The 20,417-nt window shown below is 45.7% G+C and overlaps 1 protein-coding gene across 3 annotated transcripts in view; it reads right to left on the bottom strand.

Moving 5' to 3' along the window:
- Nucleotides 1-20,417, bottom strand: part of LOC114866548 (FERM, ARHGEF and pleckstrin domain-containing protein 1-like) — a 34,779-nt gene that overhangs the window by 6,362 nt on the left and 8,000 nt on the right. For 2 of the 3 annotated variants that reach the window (XM_029168435.3, XM_029168429.3), the window contains exons 3-14: nucleotides 12,489-12,593; nucleotides 11,952-11,994; nucleotides 11,615-11,693; nucleotides 9,698-9,795; nucleotides 8,556-8,670; nucleotides 7,506-7,653; nucleotides 6,883-6,978; nucleotides 6,616-6,782; nucleotides 6,451-6,519; nucleotides 6,262-6,337; nucleotides 5,839-6,049; nucleotides 95-291 (exon numbers count right to left, since the gene is read on the bottom strand). In XM_029168435.3, coding sequence (XP_029024268.1) covers nucleotides 95-291; nucleotides 5,839-6,049; nucleotides 6,262-6,337; nucleotides 6,451-6,519; nucleotides 6,616-6,782; nucleotides 6,883-6,978; nucleotides 7,506-7,653; nucleotides 8,556-8,670; nucleotides 9,698-9,795; nucleotides 11,615-11,693; nucleotides 11,952-11,994; nucleotides 12,489-12,593 — 1,404 coding nt within the window. The remainder of the gene's footprint in view (nucleotides 1-94; nucleotides 292-5,838; nucleotides 6,050-6,261; nucleotides 6,338-6,450; nucleotides 6,520-6,615; nucleotides 6,783-6,882; nucleotides 6,979-7,505; nucleotides 7,654-8,555; nucleotides 8,671-9,697; nucleotides 9,796-11,614; nucleotides 11,694-11,951; nucleotides 11,995-12,488; nucleotides 12,594-20,417) is intronic. The other variant, XM_029168445.3, reaches the window with a different exon arrangement.

The following is a 20,417-nucleotide window of genomic DNA, read 5'->3' as shown; positions in this document are numbered from 1 at the left end:
GAACATGTGGTCATGTAGAGGACACTTAAAAATCTGATCTGTTGACAGTAATTATATATAAAGCTGTTACGGCAACAGATATCTATACGCCCACCTTCCTCCTGGCCTCGTCTTCGTCATCATTTCGGACGTATCCAGCCTCAGTGAGCAGTGGGCTGGTGAGCGGCGATAGCTGTCGTCCCTCTGGACCCAGGACGCCGGTGATGCCCAGCCCAAGGTCATTTACCGAACCACTGCCATTAACCACCACGCGGGGACTTCCCAGCGGAGAGTCGTCTGAGCCAGGACTTCCTGAGGGAGACGAGAAAATGGGAAATAAGAGGGAGGGACAAAGAGTGAGATAAGGGGGAGGATGGAAGAGGGTGAAGGTGGTGTTAAAGTGGATTCAATGTGTTCGCTATAAAAAGCTATTCAGCTACGTTCAGGTAATTCACTGCCATAGAGCTTTCATGTTTCTTATCATTAAATTGTTTTCATTCTTTTCTCAGAATTGGGTGATGGAAAAAGTTTCCAGATTCAAATGCAACCTTTATGGCATTGAATTTGAACCTACACAGTCAAAATGAGCCGATGTCATCGTGCCAGAGGCTACATGATAACTGTGCTACAATACAATAATATAATACAAGTGTGTGAAGTAGATGGTTAGTAAAAGGAGCTAGTAGATCAGACAATTAAATCCATTTGACACCTCAGTGCATTATAGAGGTATTAAAAGACCTATGATGCAAGTCTGGTCGAAACATAAATGGCTACTAGCAAGCAAACTTCTTTAAATAGAATTACACATTTCACTCCTATTAACAGGTAATACAACAGATATTTATTCTGTCAACCAGTCAAGACAATGGAGATAAAGTCGGTTTTATAAGAATAAGGGGTACAAAAATATTAATTAAAAAAGGTTTGTAATTAGCTTACCACATTAGCTGAAATAACATTTAAGAGTCTTCTAATTTCACATATAATGCACTGTGGTTTTATATATGATGTTTCTGATAATTGCGCTGTTTAAAAAAAAATCACCAGATATTTAAAAGGAGTCTGGTTCTCGATTGTAGTGCCAGAAAAACTACTTATGAGACCAAAGGATAAAAAAAATCAGAACCTACTTTGTCACTACAGCTACAGAGGTTAACTACATGGTACTAAGTGGTGACTGTATACTTGCCCATGTGCAAGGTTTCCAAAGAGTCCACTGCTCTACACCAAACTGGGCCACGGGCAAAACCATCGCAACCATTGAGTGCAGGTCTGTGACAGTATAAAAGAGCTGACCGACTAAAAGCTACGACAACAGAGGCAGGAAAACATGACACAGAAACAGAAAGCAGTCGCCTTGTGCACACATGCTCAACAACAACAACAACAACAACCACAACCACCAATCACTGCGCTACAGCTACTGCACCACAACACGACACACAGCTACAGATCACAAGGGGCCGGGGGGTTGGAGGTATGGATGGATGTGTGAGGGGAAGGATGGGGGGGGGTGAACACTGGCTCCATCCATCTGCAAAAAATTCTTGAGTCCCTTTTCTTTCAAACATACAAAGTTGTTTTGTTTTTATTGACACTAGTGCACACAATCAGTTACAGCGTTAAAAAGAGAGTCGATGGAAACTCAGAAAGCACAAAACAAATCCAGCAGGTGTTTTGTGACAAATATAAAAACAAGACATGTGCAGGAATATAAAGCGTGAGAGCGACAGAGAACCAGTTAGTGATAAAAATGCCTCTAGTTCAGCGGCAGCAGCTCAACGTCCGCGTGCTCAGGATTTATGATCGTTTCATTCCGTTGGAATGTTGCCGAGCCCATCAGTCGACGTGCTGCATGCAACGGCACAGATGCACTCGAAGTACAGGACATGCAGCCGGTGAGTGAACAGCGTAAACAGACAAGAGAAGCGCAGCACACGTGGCGGAAGGTTCATATTCTCAGGTAACCGGTGAGACGACAACACGCAACCCGCGGTGACGTGTGTGGGTGAACATGAAGCTGCAGCCTGCAGGGCGCTCTCCTGTTTCCAGCTGCAAGTGCTGAGCTATAGAGTTATAGGCTGCAGCTTCACATTTAGCATATTCTCATCTGTCAAATGAGCTTGTTTTCTCTAATACTTTGATACCAGCAGGGTTATTTCATCAGCATGAACATTGCATTTGAAAAGACATTAGTCATTTTACCTTTCATTTTAAATGAATGCAGCAGGTTTGGCTCGGATTAACCCAGTTAACATGCCAATTACAACACTTCCTGTATGTACAGCCTCATACATTTACAGAAGCAAAAGCCTGAATGGACATGGCTGCTGAAGTGCTACATAGTGTCAGACAGTGAAGGGAAAACGCAGCGGACTCAACTCCAGAGGTCCTGTGTGTTTGTGTGTCCAGCTTCTGACAATACTCAGACTTTCACACCTTAATAAACTAAATAAATAAAAACTCATCTCGTCTTTCAGTGATTTCTTTAGGGTTTTTTTTGCACTTACATTTGCTTTGAGCTCCACTTTACTGGTCTGTCTACCTTCGCCCTCTCTCTCTGCTTTAGGAGCACTGGAGCTGAGTCAACCCTGTTTTGCCACTCGTGCAGAGTGAAGAATCCCCCGAAGCAAAACACAGAAGATTTCTCAATATTTGAAAAAAGAAACATGGTGCAGGTAATTAATCATTATTATTAATGCATATGACAATAACAATAAAGGCAGAGCCTGAAGCTACACATTAGCAAAGTGATTCAGTTTGTGTTGCACTGCACCTAGTTTTTCCTCAAACATTTGGAATCACTTTGAGGCCGGTGGTTAAAACAGAGTCACAACGTGAGCAGAAACAGAGCAGGACAGAGAACTTTGCCCCATTAACATGCATTCAGTGTTGAGAGAACAGGGTTGAAGGATCCCCCACCCACACACAAACATGCTTAAGAACAGTGCATTTACAAAGCATTGACATTTGTTTCAGAAAGAGAATAGTTTCATGGAAATAAAAGGTTTGATTTTAGAAGGTCATAAAATCTTGAGTGAGAAATTTAGTCCGAGTTAAGTCCCAGTGTAGCACAGGGAGCACTAGGCTTTTCAAAGTACATGCTAAAGGTAGTAGCCCTGTTAGTTAGTTGAAAACAACAAAAAAATCAAAATTAATTTTAGCACATTGTTATATTCAATGCAAAAGAAGATATGTCTGTTTCTTCTTAACTGCATCATTTGCCAAGATGCTCAAATTTCATTTTAGTCGTCAGAAAAATAAAATGAAAAAGTGCGATGTTGCGAGCAGACAGTGATGACAATGAGCAGCCAGCGCAGCGTCGATAAAGCGCACGGTCACCAAGAGAGAGAACGGTGAGGTATCGACAGCAGTGAGGAAGGCGCATGCCAGGGGCCGGGCGGGCAGTGGGTTTAATTAACGCCAGGGGAAAGAATGGAAAAAGAAATAAAAACTCTAGGAAGCCCATCAAGCAGCAGAAACAGCATGTACAATGCATCTTCTGGATCAAAGGTATTATCAAAAATACGCAAATATAAAACGTCCCGCTCTAACTCTTGTACTGATTGAGGAAAATCTAGTCGAATCCACTACACAAAAGAGAATGCCTACAAATAAAGGCTCTACGACAAACACCCACATTTCAACGCAAGCCGCCCACTAACAGACGGAAAGCTTGTGTTTCTAAACACGTGTTCCTGCTAAGTCCAATAGAGTCCAGCCTCTACCAACAACACTCACAAACACTGTACACTTAAAAAGGGCCAATATCCCAGCCTGTGTTTTTTTTCTTGTGGTCCAGCATAGTCCACATAACCACAGCCTGCTTCACAACCGTATATTCACATCTGTTCCTCCTAAACCTCCGTCAGTGAACTCCAGTCGCCCAAAGCCCTTCTATTGCACGAAACAACAGTGAAACTTCACAACGGTCGGGAAAACATTGTTACAACAACCCATCAGCGGAGGAGGAGCCTCTTCACCAACGCCACCAGAGCTCCACGTCTCTCTCTCTCATTAAACACCTTAATGTGTCAATAACATCATTCTCCTGGTTCGCAAGAGTGGGCTACATTCAGAAGAACCGTGATTTATCCTAAATGGAGACAACCAACGTAAATTTCTGTAGACACTGAAAACATGTTGCATCGTCTACAGCGAAGGTTTCAAAGCTGCTCAAATAGTCTTTATTGTGAACATGCATCTAAAACGAATTAGGTGATACGTTATGACCCGCTGCTCACGCCAGGCTTCTAACTGATTCTCCTTTGGACAAACAGCCCAAGTAGGTTTGCATATAACATTCAATACAAAAATTATTTAGTCTTATAAATTAATCTAAATGCAGGGCAGGTTTTTCTATTGAAATAAAAAAAAGCTAAGAGCTAAAAACCCCACAATCTGTGAAAAACACCATGCTTGATATAAACCTGTATTTAAAATGTGTTATTAGTATATAAAAAAGTAGAGTAAAACTACTTCTACTCACGTATTTAAAAATGAAAGGATTCTGGGTAATAACTTTTCCTACGGAACAGGATTAAACCTGTTGTGGATGATAATGGTTAATTACTTCCTGTGCAGACACCTCTCAACAACTAAAAACCCGACCGGCCGTATCTTCCTCGTTAAAACGGTAACACCCCCCCTTCGGCTCCTCCTCTTCCTCCCTCACCCCTTCCTCATCCTCCAGGTGCAGGCTCCCAAAGGGGAACTTGGCACGCGGCAGCGCGGGCGAGTTGACTGAATTCAGAGAGCTGACGGCGGCGGGGTTGCCGTACATTAGAGGCTGGCTGTAGGCGCTGCTGCCGGTGTCCGACTCCGTGTCGCTGGTGTCGGTGCCGCTGCTGGTGGAGCCGTCGATCATTTGCACCGGCTCGTTTAAATTGCTGTGATTGTTAGCGGGCTTGCCCTGGCGGCCGAACAGCCGCTGCGCCGCGTTGGACCGCGCCTGACCCGGAACCAAGAGGTTCCCAGTGTGGTTGCCGTTGGTTACGATCAGCCTCCGCTCCGTGGGGGCGGAGCAGGGGGCCTGCGGGTGCAGCTGGGAGCGCTTGGGGTAGGCGTGGTGCACGGGGGTGGACGTGAGCTGGCTGAGAATGAATGGATCTGTGTCGGAGCGGTTTCTCACGTTGTTGTTGTACAATTTGGAGAAATGTGCTGGCGTGCGGTTGGCGGCGATGGGGGAGTAGCTGCCGTAGTGGTTTGGAGGCTGGGGCGAGGGCGGGACGGCGGGAGCGTCCGCAGGGACTGCTCCCGGGCGTTTGCTGAAGTAATGTCCGCTATCATCCCAGTGTGAGGCGAAGCGGGGCCGACTGTGGCCGTTTGTCACCTCGCCGTGACCCAGCGAGTTCGTGCGGTGGTGGAAGCCGCCGATCACCGGGCTGGAGCATTGGCTGCGCGTGCCCATCCCCAGCGGCCGCACTATGGCGGCCCCTCGCTTGTCTCGGCCCTGAAAGATCTCGTCTAGCAGCGTGCTGTGCAGCGGCGGGCGCCCGTGAAACGAGCCCCCGTTGGACAAAACCTCGTCGTCTGTGAGCTCGTGACTGGCGCTAAACTTGCCGGGCGCTGGGGACTGGCAGACGTTGTTTCTGTTGCCGAGCCCCTGATGGTTAGTGTGGTAGAACCCGTTCACGACCCCAAACAGGCTCCCGGCCCGCCCCCCGCTGTGACCGGCACTAACCCCCTGCTGATTATTATTATTAGCAGCAGGCTCATCGTCGTTGCTGTCGTTTGCATTGCTATGGCCCCTGGTAGCCCTGTGGTTCTTGGTCACATCACATTCGCTGTCTATGTCGCTACAGTCTATGTAAGGAATAGAGGAGCTGCTGCCTTTATTTGCCCTGCAGGATGGACCTGGGTTGAGGAGCTGCTGGTCCGGCACCAATTCGTGGCTGCGGTGGTTCTGTCTGGACTGAGTCGGGTCCGTGCCAGGTGCCGTCGGCACATCGTGGAACCCGTTGGTCGAGGACGTGACCGCCGGCGGATTATCTGAACCGTTGGACTCAGCTTGATGGGCCAGTCGGACCGAGTCAGGCTGGTCCGCTAACAGGACAGACATGGCACTCTGCAAACGAACAAAGGAGGACGAAGAGTTATTGGTTAAAACTGGTGAATTACTGACTTTATAAAAACGTTTTATGAGACCAGCTTGTGAGAAAGCACAGATACAGTACAGTACACGCAGTCCATGGAGCTGCTCGGGACAAACACAGCATAGAACCGAGCAGCTCCATGGACATTAAAGGAGAAACAAATCAAGTAAAGAACAAGTAATACCTCTTTTGGCACTTGGGATCTAAAGGAGGAAGACTGAGGGGACATGCTGCTGTTGGACAAAATCTTACTGTGCTTCCTGCAGAGAGGAGAGGGGAAAGATAAGGTCGAACCATGTGCAGCTAATCAGGCAAGAGACAAATCTAAAAACAGCAATTGCTCTGGACGTCTCAACTTGGCAGATTGCTTCACCTTTCGAATGGAACTTTCTTCAGCTCGGAGTCCTTCACATAATCAATGATCTGCTTCTGGGTTCGACCACTATAGTAATGGAGAGAGAAACATTAAACAAATGAAAGAAAAATGCAATCACGAGGTAGTTTCCCTTTCTTTGTCCTTTACTTGCTCTGCTCTTACCTGAACCGGAACGAGGAGCCTCTGGTGAAGAGGATGGGCTTGGGTTTGGGTTTGGGCTCCTCGAACAGCCGGAAGAAGGCGTGATACTCCACGCAGATCTTCCAGAAGATCTTACAGCAGTCCCTGCTGGCCATGGCGAACTCCAGCGTGTCGTGGTGGGCATTCTGCTGAGAGGACAGGCACAGATTTAAGTATGGACAGAGAATAAATGCAATGGAAAGGATAGAATGATTTAAAAGAGAGATGTAAAGTGCTATATAGACTTACAGTGGGGTCTGGTCTCAGCTTGATCAGGAACCTTTTGCGTTTGAAGCTGAGTTTGCGAATTTTGGACCAGTTGAAGGCATTGATTTTTGTATAGCCCTAAAGAAACAACAAGCATTTTTAGCATTTCTGCTTGCGCCAAACTTAATAACAAGGGCGATATTCTATATCCAAAATGTAATTAACCCATTCAGATAAACACAAAAGAAGCACATGGCACAAGCACTATGATGGTTTTAGCACAAAACCCCGTGAAGCCTTTAAAGGTGAGGTCACATCAGCTACGTTTTCAGGTTGCTGGCAGAGAATTGTGCACAAAGGCCTTAATTGGGGTCAGTCTGGTTAAAAGCTAGCTTCCAAACATAACAGAAAAGTTCTTTAAAAGTGTTTCAAACCATGCTTATTATCCAATAAATGACGAAATGCTGACTAAGTCATACTACAGCGGTTCTGCTTAAACCTTAACGAGCACTCTTGAGCAACGAGCATTTGAGGAATTTCAGGTAGGCTGTTTAACTGGAGCCAGAAGAGAAGAAACAACTCTGATTGGTCCTGCTCTAATCACGTGAGCGTCAAAAGTGAACTCGGAGGAACTTTCTCTTTTCCAATTACTGAGCCGGTTTTACCTGGAACACCAGCACCCCGGTGTGAGCCACAGACAGACTGAGCTTCGTTCCCTCTCGGTCCTTAGCTGGGTGCAGGCGGACGCCATACATCTCCAACCGCCGAGCGATTTCCAGCAGCTGGTAGTCGGACTCTGCTGGAGTCTGCCCGCTGTGGAGGAGCGTGAACAAACAATCAAACGAATGTACTCATCAATCAGCGTAGAGGCAACGATTAGCAGAACGTCCTGGTTTCGGCTGAAGACAGACATCTGTTGCTACCACGGCAACGACCTTTGCCACGTGTCACTGCTTGTCCTCCATACTAGATGATAGATATGGCCTATTCCACTTTTTACTTCCAGGCTTATTGTGTGGTTGAAACAACAAACAGTCTTAAAATCACAGCTCAGGATCAGAACGGAACACACTTGGTGGGCAGAAAGAAATCTGCCACAAAAAGACGCTTGTTTCCTCAAAATAGCTTCCTGTTTCCTGTATAAGCCACTGAATTAGCCACTTCCTTCCTGCGTCGACTCAGGGAGGTTGAGAGATTGGTGGTGGAGGCAAACCAGGAGGCAACAATCAGAAGTTGGTGCAGTGTGGTAAACAATCAGCAAGTCAGTGGTTTGGTTTGAAGCTGTTATTTGTGGTTATGGAAGGTGTTTTAGAGGAATTTACTTTTACAAACGAGCAAATGCATTTGTGACAGTGGTGAAGAAGTGGTAATGTACAAGGAAAGTGGTTAGTCAGGGGTACAGAGGAGGGGATAAGTGATGTGTGTGTGTGTGTGTGTGTGTGTATGTGTGTGTGTGTGTGTGTGTGTGTGTGTGTGTGTGTGTGTGTGTGTGTGTGTGTGTGTGTGTGTGTGTGTGTGTGTGTGAAATCTCCAGTAGAGACTGGTTGTAATTATATAACAGTGTCCTGACACAGTCACCATGAAGCTGAAGCCCAGACTGAATCTCAGCTCGAGACTGTTTTTCAATCAGGAGTTATCTATGTTGAGGAAACCAGTGATGCGCTTTCTGGGCCCGAGGTGTCCGTTCACACGTGTTGATGTGTGCAATGACTCACACAAGCTTGCGGTGGCAGTCGGTGATCTTGTCTCTGATGACATCCTGGTCGGGCAGGTACTTGTTGTGGAGCAGATGCTGCCAGCTCTGGGTCTCGTCAAAGTCTCCTATTTCGGCTGATGGGGGGGCAGAAGGGTGAGAATTCAATATTTATTGAATGGCGAGAGCTGTGGGTGACAGAGCATTAAATAAAGATGGAGTAGAGGATTTGGACCTTATTTCATTTATATCTTCTCAGACACTCAACCTCACTCTCACTACTGTGCACCAGACAAGTGTGCTGAGGCGCGCATCTCCATCTGTTCAATAACAGCAGTAATAACCCCCTCCATACTGTACCGCCTGCAGGTGCACGCACAGGCACCACTACTGATGGTTACCGTGGCAACCCAGAGCTATTCCTTAACGTGCTGTGTCGTAGCCTGCACCACCAAATTGAATCCATAAATTCTATATCCTCCACATATGGAGCAGAATAACAAGAGTGACTGGGGTGAACTTGGGTACTCTGACGGGCGGGGATGATGATATTCTGTCAGACGTCACACAAACTGTTATATATGTAAAAAAGCACTGGGAAGAAGGAGACATTTGAGTCCTTGAGCAGAATGGACTCTGATGCAAGCTGACAAGCATCTGCAAGATTCTCCTCACATCATCACAATTACGTAGTTTTACGTGTGAATTGAATTCAAACGAACCGGTTTAGAACAAACCCAGGGACAAGCTAGCCAAAGTAAACGCATGCTCCAATATCCCCAAAGGAGATTCACCTGTCATGTCTTTTGTATTTGGTGATTTATGGTCAGTTCCTAAAGTTACGCATTCAGGCTTTTTCATTTCACTGGCCGCCACAATGAGATTAAATTCTTTGTCAGACTGGGATCACTAAGCTGTGGAACAGAAGGCGTTTTGTCGTCCAGACGTGTGCATTTGGCTTTAACACACCGACACAACAAAGCCACAGCTCTTAAGTAATATTTGGCACCTGCTACACGGGAGAACGTGACGAGTTACAAGGTAATGGCACGTCCTCGGTTCACACTTTTTCTAAGGCTTATTGAACAAACGCAGCAGATATTCATCTCCTGTTTAAGGCTCAAGGCACATATTTTAGCCGTGTGATGCACGTGCTGAACTTACACTGAACGATGTGGGAGACCATGAGAGCAGCGCTGGTGTCGTTACAGATGAGATGACCGCAGGCCAGGTCTCGTTTGATCTGCAGGGCAAACAGGTACCTGACCAGGAGACAGAGGGAAAAGAAGGTGAGACGTTAGTACGTCTGGGTGTTCTCTAAACTCAGCGGTCACATTACTTTCACTGTATTTATAGTATCAAACTAATCGGCTGAGGGAAACTCCACCCTTAGATCTATTTATAGTAAGTTAATAAGTTGTCATATATTATATCAGATTTTAAGTTGAAGCTATCAAAGGTGGTTTTAATGGTGTGGTTCCCTCATTTTAAATATAGTGGCCAAACATATTATCATGCAGCAACTGTGACTTAAGTAATAAACATACATTTGCATCTTTATGACATGTTTCGGGTTCAGTGGGAAAACACCTGCCAATAACGTTAATAATTAAAAAAGGAACATTGTTGTATTTCAGAGTGAATTTAATGAAATGCATCTTAACAATACTGTAATGGAAAATGTCTTTAATAATAAGTAGTAAAATATGATTCCTCTGCCCACACTGCCCATCAAAGGAAACAGGGACAACAGAGCAAAGCAGGGAGAGACCAACAAAGGAAAAGAGGCCGCATGCCCACTTCCTGTTCAACACTGGAGTCAGCTGGCTCACAATAAGAGAATATGAGGTCAGTGGAAGAAGTGGAGGCCCAACGACTTCAGTGGAAAATATGTACAGCATTTTAAAGTAGTGCTGTTATTAAATGTGATGTGTTATTAAAAACAATTCTAATTGTTAAAGTTGTCTGTTGGTTGATTGGGCAACACACAAACACAACAGTGGTGGTGCCTTTGTTTGCAGTGCATCCAAACAAGTACATATTGTTTCCATAAAGAATCAGCTGACGATTATTTCAGCTTCATCCGACTTCCAAATACATATCGTCCTCTGTGTCCGCTTCACAAGCAAAGCCGTCAGCAAAAGCCATTCAGGTTGAAGTCGCAGGAAACGTTGGGTTTGTTTTAGCAGCAGCTAAACACAGCTGCAGCAAAGTCAACAGTAAACATGGAGGCTGAGATCAAACTGAAGCACTTTCTCCTACGCACATAAACGCATCATCTCCTGTCAATCCATCATAAACGAGATGTTTACCATAGAGGGAAACATCCACTTCATAGTAAAAATCTAAATGTATAATCATTTAAACAGAATAGTTCTAATGCGTTGGTTAATCTGATTGTTGATTTGTAAAGTTAAAAAAAATATATTCTTTAAACTGCAGTGATCCAATCACTCGCCTGCAGCTCACTTTCCATCTGGCTTTGGCCAGTGGATCCAGCTGGACCGTTTGAGGCAACCACAGCATCATGGAAACATGTGGAAGGTCATATCATCTTCCTATTTATGTTTCGGTTATGATTAAGCTTAGACAAACACAAGCAGAGAAACCGGCCGTGATTAGCGGAGCCAAAATTGAAGGAAGCCGCCTTTACTCAAAGATGGCATCTGATAATTTACACGTTCTGAACTAGAAGGCCAGGAGAAGTGAATCAGGAGGTGGAAACATGAACATCTGCCTTGTATAAACTAACCTTTTAACTGCTAATGACAAAAACGTTTGTTTTCCAGATACAACTGTATCTGAGGGCAAAATAGCATTAACATGTGTTTTCCAGAGCAACTCATTCATGCATTGTTACAATAATGCATAGTTATGACTCAATATCAAAAAGTGGTGGAGTGGACGGCTCTCTTCAGTTCGCTTGGAATAACAACTGTTTTCATGAGCCTGGCTCCCAGATGACAGATTCTGTACTCAGACAAAGTTCACACAAAGACATAAAACTAGTCCGATGGTGTTTAATGTCCTCTTCTGGCCAGACAGAAAACAGAACAGCGCGTCGTTTAATTGCAGACCTACCGGGTGAGCTCCTCCACGAGCTGCGTGTGGTCAGGGGGGAAGAACTTCACCACGAAGCGAAGGATGGTGTTTTTAGGCCCTGGAGGAGGAAAATAACAGGTTTAGTAGGAAGAGATGGGAGAAAATCACTTTACAACCACTGTTATCTAGTGTCTTATTTAGCGAGATTAGAGTCTATGTATCTAATTCTCACAATTTTAGCTCCTTTTCCAGACAAAGCTATATTTTTTAACCCTGCTTATCTAACATGGTTGATTTACATGAAATTCTAGATGTTAGCATTCCCATAGAAGCAGTTCAATGCGAGAACATAAAGGTTGGACAGTGAACCACTCACGTCTGATCTGTTTCAGCGTCGGCTTCAGCAGATCCAGCCACACCTGAGGAGGACACAACAAAACCATCGTCACCTGAGCCTCCTCAGTTTAAAACCTAATGTTTTGGCATGTGCTGAAGAATGACATTTAGCAATCAGAACAAAAAATGTGCAAATGTTTGAGATCCTTCCAACAGTACAATGTAGAATACACAACAGTTCTGTATGAACTGAAGGCTGTTAGCACAAAGCGCTACATGATGACACTAAATTGTGCAACTGCAGGAAACACATTCTCGAACCTCTTTGATCTATTACTTTATGTATTTGTGTTGGTGCAGACAAGGCGAGTCATTATTTCTTTAGCATTCACGTCATTCGTTCCACTTCAGAATAACTGCTCTTCTGCCCGAGGCTCTGAGATGCACAGCAAGCGTCTGTGTCTGAGAACACTGGCACATTCTCAGGTCTATTGCCTTTTTTATCAGTGACAGACCGGCTGTTGTGCTATTCTGACTAGCGCTTTTCACACACACTAATCTGAGCGGAATCTGTTACCGTCATCTTCCGCTGGTCCTGGTACTCCAGTCCAAAGTAGTCCCCCTCGGTCAGGTTGAGATGGGCACAGACCAGGTCAAAAAGCACTTTACCAGGGGAACGTTGCTGCAAGAGCAAAAGACAAAACATAATTGGCTTTTGTTAAGGTAGGATTAATAAGAGAAATTTAGGTTTTTTTAGAAATGCAAATTAGGTTCTGATAAGGCATAAATGGACAGAACTTCGACACAAAATCTAAACTAAATGCATTTCTTCTAACAAGGCTCCCCACACTTAACAAGCTGCTGACCTTTGATCGTGATTTGAGGTCTTGGCTTCACGTTTCAAATGAATAGCTGGAGGCCAAGGCTAAGCTGGGAGTGTGAGGTACTGTAACAACCACAACACCTCGGGACACATGTCTGCATTTGCTTCTAGCCTCTCTGTATCTGATGAAGCAGCTACACTTGATTCTAGTGTCTGGATGTTTTTAGCAGCAGGAACATCATCATCAACAAAAGCATGAAACTCAGACATGAACCCAAAATTAGCTGAGAGTCATTTTCTTCTAGGCGATTCAAGTGAAATGGAACCACCCTGTTGAGCTAAATGGTACCGTACCACGCCATCAGTCTGCAGAGCTTGTAAAGCACTACAGCGTGTTATTACACTGAACTTTCAGTAGGTCTTAATGTGTAGTTCTGAAGGGATGCATTCCTTCCTTTGACAGGCACACACAAGCAAACACAGACCATGACTTTATCAGCAGATCTGTGCTTTAAACCATCACAAAGCTTGTAGACAATACACCCTAAGGGGTTAAAGAGGTGTTTACACTTCACAATCACTACTACTAATCAAACAAGACAGAATGCATTTAAACTAAAGTCTGCTAAATAGAATTACATTTAAAAGGATCAACAGCGAGAACAGGCGGAGTGTAGTGACAATAAAAATGAAGAAGACCCACAACAGTCCAGTAAAGGTTCAAGCATGAGCCAAGTCTGTCACCAGCTGGTCACAGTGTGTGTGTGTGTTTCCATCCGTTTGTGTGTGGTCAGTCTGTCTGTAGGGACACACCCACATACTTCACTCACCCACCCACACACACAGACACGGCTAATCGACCGCAGTGTGTCAGTTATCCTGCAGAGGGCAGCGAGTGAGGACCCAAACGGTCTCACTGAACGACGTCCTGTGTGCGTTTCGAGTGACAGATGCCAGAATCATGTGCAAAGCTGCAGTTGGAGGGGATCCAGATCTGGGGTTGTGGTAATCTTGGTTTAAAGGGGGTTAAGAGGGGAGAGGATAAGTGGAAGTGGGAGAACAGGTTGGAAGACAATCCAAGAGCAACGTGGCTTTCAGAATAAAAGCATCCCGGCGACGCTCCTCCCTGTGATGGGGATGTGGTTTAGACAGAAAAAAAGATGAATCATCATATTGGCTCACTGGCTGCAGCATGTCAGCCTGTGCTGAATTCCAGGTATGTTTTAGGTAAAAGCTATTTCCTTCAATATCTGTAAGCAAAACAGTGAACGCCACGCTGAGGGAATATCCAATATCACATTCAAGTAACGCAAGACACCGGAATGAGGAAGGGATTGTCACTGTGGCAACAGTGGGGAAATAATTAAATACCACTTTTAATGTGACACAGGATTCACAAACAAGCTGCTGCTCGATGTGCAAAGACTAATTACTTCACATTTTTCACTCGCCTTCGGTAAAAACAACATGCTTTAATTCGAGCTGTCCTGAAACGGCCGAGGGGACAAAAAGCTGTAATGAAAAGGTGAGAACGGAGATTCAGGCGTAAACGAAGCAGGAAGGAGCGTGTCAGCGGAGCGACGAAAGACGTGCAGTTTAAACGACATGCAAAAGAGGGAAACAGTTTAATGTTTCAGTCAGGGGTCGTTCCTGGACAAAATCTATGATGGGTCAGTGCTGCCTCCTGATTGGCTGATCAGCCCACCCCCTAAAGCAAATCAACAGCTGCTCTGTCTGGTGAGCTAAACAAGTTTATTTAAGCCTAACTTACTTTGACTCATTCCCCAGGAGGCTTGGCTTCACGACACAAGCAAGATTTGCACCACCAACCCCAATGGAAAACAGTGGAGCTGCATGCTCAAAATAAGTGGCAGTCAAAATAGAACAGCTTGTCTCACAAGCTGCTCTGATCTTGGCAACAGTTTCATTGGAGGAAATGGTCAAACGTGATGTATATGGTTAGGTTCATAATACAAAACGAGGCTAAAAATAGAGTTTGAGGGCACCGCTGGGGAAGGGAACGGGGGAGTGTGGAGGTTAGGATATCGCATCCCAGGCAAATCTCATCACACACTCGTTTACACGTTCACAGTTTAATATTGCCAAGGTTTAAAAACAACAGGCAGGCATGTGTGCTGAACTCGCTGAGCCGAACAGAAGTGACCCGGCCCTGCGGAGCCCAGACTGAGCTCCTTTCAGCTCACAATCACTTCATTCAGCAGCTCTCATCAATGGGCCTTTCTTAGTGGGCCAAAAAAGAAAAACGCACACCCGTGCACATTCACTCACACGCAGACGTGGATTCGTTATTCAGCGTTATTTTGTCTTATCCGCTGTAGCAGATGCTGAGTGATACTGCGAAACCTCACGGAACATCCACGCATGCAGACCCGAGACTATAAAAAAGAACCTGCAACGGGCCAGAGTCGCAATAAAGCCGGGTGCAGTTTCGCACAGCTGTCTCTCTGGGCCCTGCAGTGAGGCTTCTTCCCTTTTAGGATAATTACAAAGCCACTGTAGTCCGTCAAGCAGCGAGCCTTAACAACCAACCTGTCCACCAGCGAACTGCAACCTGGCTTCAAGCCTGGCAACCGCCTGCCAGCCACTCAAGCCAAGAATACTTAGCCAAGCCTTAAGAAGCCATCAAAATAGCAGCAGACATGAGAAACACACCAACTTCAAAAAAGGTGTGTTTTTTGATGTCGCTAAAACCCAATGTTCCTGACCTGGGTGGAAAAACCCATGTTTTTATGGATGAGGGCAGTAGGAGCCAATAGATAGCAATAAAGCGCAGGGGCTTGTCTGCAACTGGTTCCGCTTTGTGTTCACCTCTCGTTAAAGCTGCAGGGGCATCAGACTCTGATGCCCCTGCAGCCATTTATGCTCTGGGGTTGTGTGTCATAACCAAGTATAAAAATACCCATTATGGTTCAGCTGGAAGGTCCACACAGGCGGTGGAATAAAGCAATCGTGTTAATGACAACAAACAGGGCTGGAGCAGCGTGCGTCGGCGTCAAGCTGAGTCCAGATCTACTGACTGTAAATCCTCCCAAGCTACGCACTAGACAGGTTCAGTTGTTTTTCTATCCATCTTGATTCCTCTTTGTTTCGACTTCCCTTGGACGCGCTCCGTCCCCCAGTGCTCGTTGCCCATTGGGGGATCTTGCCAGTGAGCTGTCAGCATGCTTGTCTACTCATCAGACGGTCTTCCTGCCAAACCCACCCTCGCTGCTGCCCAGCACAACCATCAGTCAGCACAACCAGCAAACGCACATTTCCTCTCCTACTCCCTTTGCTCCTTTTAGTCCGAGACCGCTCTCTGTCTCTCAAGCTACGAGATCCGTGCTTGGCCATAATGGGATGCAGTATATCAAAGTAACTGCTCTCTCTTTCCCACTATCCATTCCCACTTTTGCCCCTTGAGTCCCATAGAAAAGAAAACCTTCTCATATTTCACTTCACTTTTACGGGTTTGCCTTTATTTTCTCTAATACTCTACTGTCACACTTTCTCTGCAGCTGTTTCTCCATTAGAAATTTTAAGTGACTGAAGATGCATCAATTACAGTAACAATCCTCCATTGTTGTCCCAGTAAACTTAGTAGTTAGTAAAACAGTCACAGCAGTGGTGGCTGCCAGGACCAGGACCTGACTTACTTGAGTCTGTATGGACTCCTCTGCTTTCTGTAAAGCCATACCAGTATCCCATTTACCAAAGAAAAGTCAATAAGGACATATTTTAGCTATTCATTATAGTGTTTATATTTCAATATTTTCCTTCACTCCCTTTATTCGGATCCAGGCTTGACCTACAACCCTTTGGCCAAGTAAAATATTCCCACCATCTGTCGTGGTGCGCCGTGCGTTTATAGAAGGGCCCACAGCATCACAGATGCAAATGACCTACGAGATCCCAAAAAGCCAAGAACGGACATGACATTTACAGCTTGTGTGTGAAGACATCTCTAGATGGAAGTTAATAATAAGCCGCATTACTGTTCTGGCAAGATTATGTTGTTCATGTCGTCTGTGCACTCGTGCATAATACAGAGGAAAACGTCTCAGGGCAGACTGGCTTCGAGTCATGGGATGTCTGAAAGGTATTTCTCCCCTTGAGTCCTGGAGCGTTCCGCCACCGTCTGACTTACGTCAACGGGGATAAAAACCAGATGGCTGAGAACACTGATAAGAAAAAAAACACACACTTTAAAGCTGTTCACTTTCTTCCCTTGTTTCCTGCAACAGTTTTATTTCAGCACTGCTTTTCTCAGGCAGATGGGAGAAGATGACATATTACTTAGATTTGCAGTATCACTACATGGGAATCTGGCATTACTAAGTATTAAATGAAAAAGCTTAACAGCAGTAATCTGAGCTGGGTGTACTTTTTCCCAGTCAACGCCAGCAGAATGTGTCCTGAAGCTGAACTGCAGCTGGATGGGCCAAAAACATCAACAACGTGCGGCAGATCACGGCTACATCAAAAAGTCCTGAAACCCATAAACACTTTCATTCGTGTCTATCTCTTTGGTAGCGTGCATGCAATCCCCCAGACCAGCAACGCAGAAGATTAGAAACGAGATAGACGGGGGATCGTCCCCCAGGGCTCTGCCATGTTTAATAGGCTAATCACACACAGGCTATTTTCTAAAAGCTCCATAAAATCGGGTTTTGTATGATCGCGTTAAAATAATTGTCACACTGCTCGTTCCCCGGATTACGATCAGGCGGGGCCACTCTCGTCGACGCTGCCTCGAGCTATTTCATCGCCTCTCAAATGAAAAGATAAGGCACAAAGGCCCCCCGCTGGTGTCCCTCACCCCACTGTGTGGTGAACGCTGCTTAACCCAGCAACTGCTAAGCTCGTGTGTCCACCGCCTGGAACAAATCCAGGGCAAACATCTACTGTACTCGTGACGTCTGCATCAGATAAATTCTGATTAGATGCTTTTCACAACACCTCATTATAACATCTAGTATCAGTATGGTGTTTCTGAAAACTAACAAGAGCTTTAAACTGAGCATTTAAACATAATTTCGATGGCATATGTCGAATACGGTAACACAAAGGCTGCAACGTCTCCTCAAGGAAAGGCAGAAACACAAGATTCCACTGAACAGCAGGGCAGCTGGGAGACACTTCCTCCCTCTTCGACTGTCCACCAATCCCATTCTCTGGTTCAGATTATCATTAAACAGCTTAACCCACTAGCCAAAGCCCAGTTCCTTCGCCCTGCCCGAAGCCGAACGGCGTACGGGTCTACAGACACTTACAGTATGTCTGACTGGCCTGTCATGTGCCAGCAGTGACACCGAGGCGCTTTGGCAGAGATGCCTCCAGGCTGCTGTGAGGACGACGGTTGGTTTCAGCACTTAATGGCTCGCAGCACGCGCGAGGCAGACAATTACACGACGCGACAGAGGGGAATCCATCGCCAGTGCTGTACAATTAAAAAAAAGCAACTAGAGTCCCGCGTGGGGCGGCGGCAGGTACGCTCTCGCTGCACGACGTGCGATAAGGAGGTTTGTAAATTTCACAGGGATGTTCGGATTCATCCGTCGAGGAACGAGACAATAAACTGGAATGGGTCAAGCGGTTGATGAAGGCCTTCGCCCGTGTACGAGTCCAGTGTTAGTGTAATGGCTGCAGCGCCAACACAATTCAGTAGATCCTTATGGGACTGTAACACAATGAAGTAAAACAGTAAATAGAAATAGCGAAGCTGTGAATCAAAAAGGAAAACATAAACTTTTTATGACCTCAGTGGCACCATGAGTATTTCTATAGTTGCTTTCAGAGGTCCTCACCCTATTTAACCTGCTGCAGAGAACCAACCATTAAAAGCAAGTGTCTGGTTCTGAGTGTTGCCATGTGTTTCTGTTTCTGTGTGTTGCTGAATTTGATGATTTACAAGTAGGGAAAAAGGGTGTGGAAGCAAAATTGAATAATTTAACTAGGCTGCGGTGAACGTGTTAGATGCCATTAAAACTGCACAGTCATAAACCTACCGTGAAAACCAAGCTACACATGAAAGTGAATAGCTTTAGCATCTTAACTTCGATAAGCCAACACTAAACATGTCAATATTAGGTCAAATACATCAGACAAAGCAAAACCACAGAACAGACGCTCATTGCAACACTGGAAATTCCCACATGTGTATGTAAAGGACCGGTCCCCTCCAAAGCGGATGAGAGAAAGCATGAAAGGTGGCAAAAGGTGAGAACCAAAGCTAGACTTCCTCCCAAACATCACATTTTTGTCCACATTCCACCGGTGGATTCTCTCAAAAACAAACAGCTGGTGGCCGGACGACACAGCAGGGGAGACGCCACTGAATTCCACCAAGGCTTGTGGAAAACGTCCAAACCGAAGAAGAGGAGGGAGCGAAGGAGGGAAGAGATTAAGAAACACTTCACCTATTGAAAGTGATCCCAGAGCAGCGCTTGCACACACCCACCCAACCTCAATGTGCAGAGATTCGGCCTGGTCCAGAACTACGGCAGAGGCCCAGGGACGCAGCCATGGCTAACACTCAGCAAGAGGGAAAAGTCACATTGGAGACTTTGCTGCCGACAGTTAAAGTTCCCATTTCAGCGATTCTTTTCAAATCCAAAACAGCCGTCACCACATCGATAGTAACAGACTCTTGTGTTGTGACAGATGTCATCTCAAAGCTTTGATTCTCCAATAGGTGGGGAGAAAACAAGCCCAGCATCCCATCACACAATCCACCTTACAGGCGACTTTATCACCCGTGAATCATTCCCCTTCATCGGGGAAGGGTAGAAACAAGAGTCAAGCCTCATTATGCAGCAAAACCGATCTGATTAGGAAAAACAGGACTATTTTCCTGAAGGAACCTACCCTGTCCAACACCATTATGGATCAATGAGTACACTAAGTTCAGGTTCTGTTATTGCCAGGTTCATTATTTTCTATACAGCAGAAGCCCTGAGCTCCAAATGAGCGCTGGCTTCCATCCAGGGCGTCTGGTCCTGATGATAAACCTACCAGCAACTGTCTAGCAGCTGACGTTCATTCGCCATTGTGCTACAAGCTACACTGCATTACTGTGCCAAACTGGAAAAGAGTCAAGTAAGACATAAAAGGTTGGGCCGTTATTATAGCATGTCAACCATCACGGTCCCACAAATCCTTTTAAATACAGGAAGTCATTAATATCCTATTTGTAAGAGAGGAATGACAAGACAAACAGTTCATTCACCGCAGCCAAGCCGATACTTGTTACTGGCAAAACCTGCTGAATTGGTATCATAGGCCTGTGGAGGCAGCGGTACAGTGGTTCCCCGATGGGGCTGAACTGGCCTCGCTCGCTGGGGACCTCATTCGCTGCCATTGTGACTGCTGGCATTACGGAAAGTCACTCCACTCGTCACTTTCCTTTTCGCCATCACAGCGAGTGCACCGTCATGTCTCCTCTTGTCCCTCAGTGGGGCCCCTTCGCTCCTTCCTGTTTGCTTTAGGAGTAATCCTCAATAACTGTGTCTCCATCGGTACTAGTCTCTCTGTCTAGTTCCCTCCTTCCTTGCTCCAAGGCAGCTCCGTCCGTGGCCTGGTCTCTGAACTCTGTACGTCTAAGTGCTTCCACGTGGCAGCGTTCTGCAGGAATATGACAGTAGCGTGTTGAATCAATGCAAGAATGCCGACCGCTGCTTTCTC

This window comes from Betta splendens, chromosome 2, assembly GCF_900634795.4.
Source record: "Betta splendens chromosome 2, fBetSpl5.4, whole genome shotgun sequence".
NCBI lineage: Eukaryota > Metazoa > Chordata > Actinopteri > Anabantiformes > Osphronemidae > Betta > Betta splendens.
The sequence above is the reverse complement of the archived record's forward strand: the minus strand, read 5'-3'. Positions and strand labels throughout refer to the sequence as shown.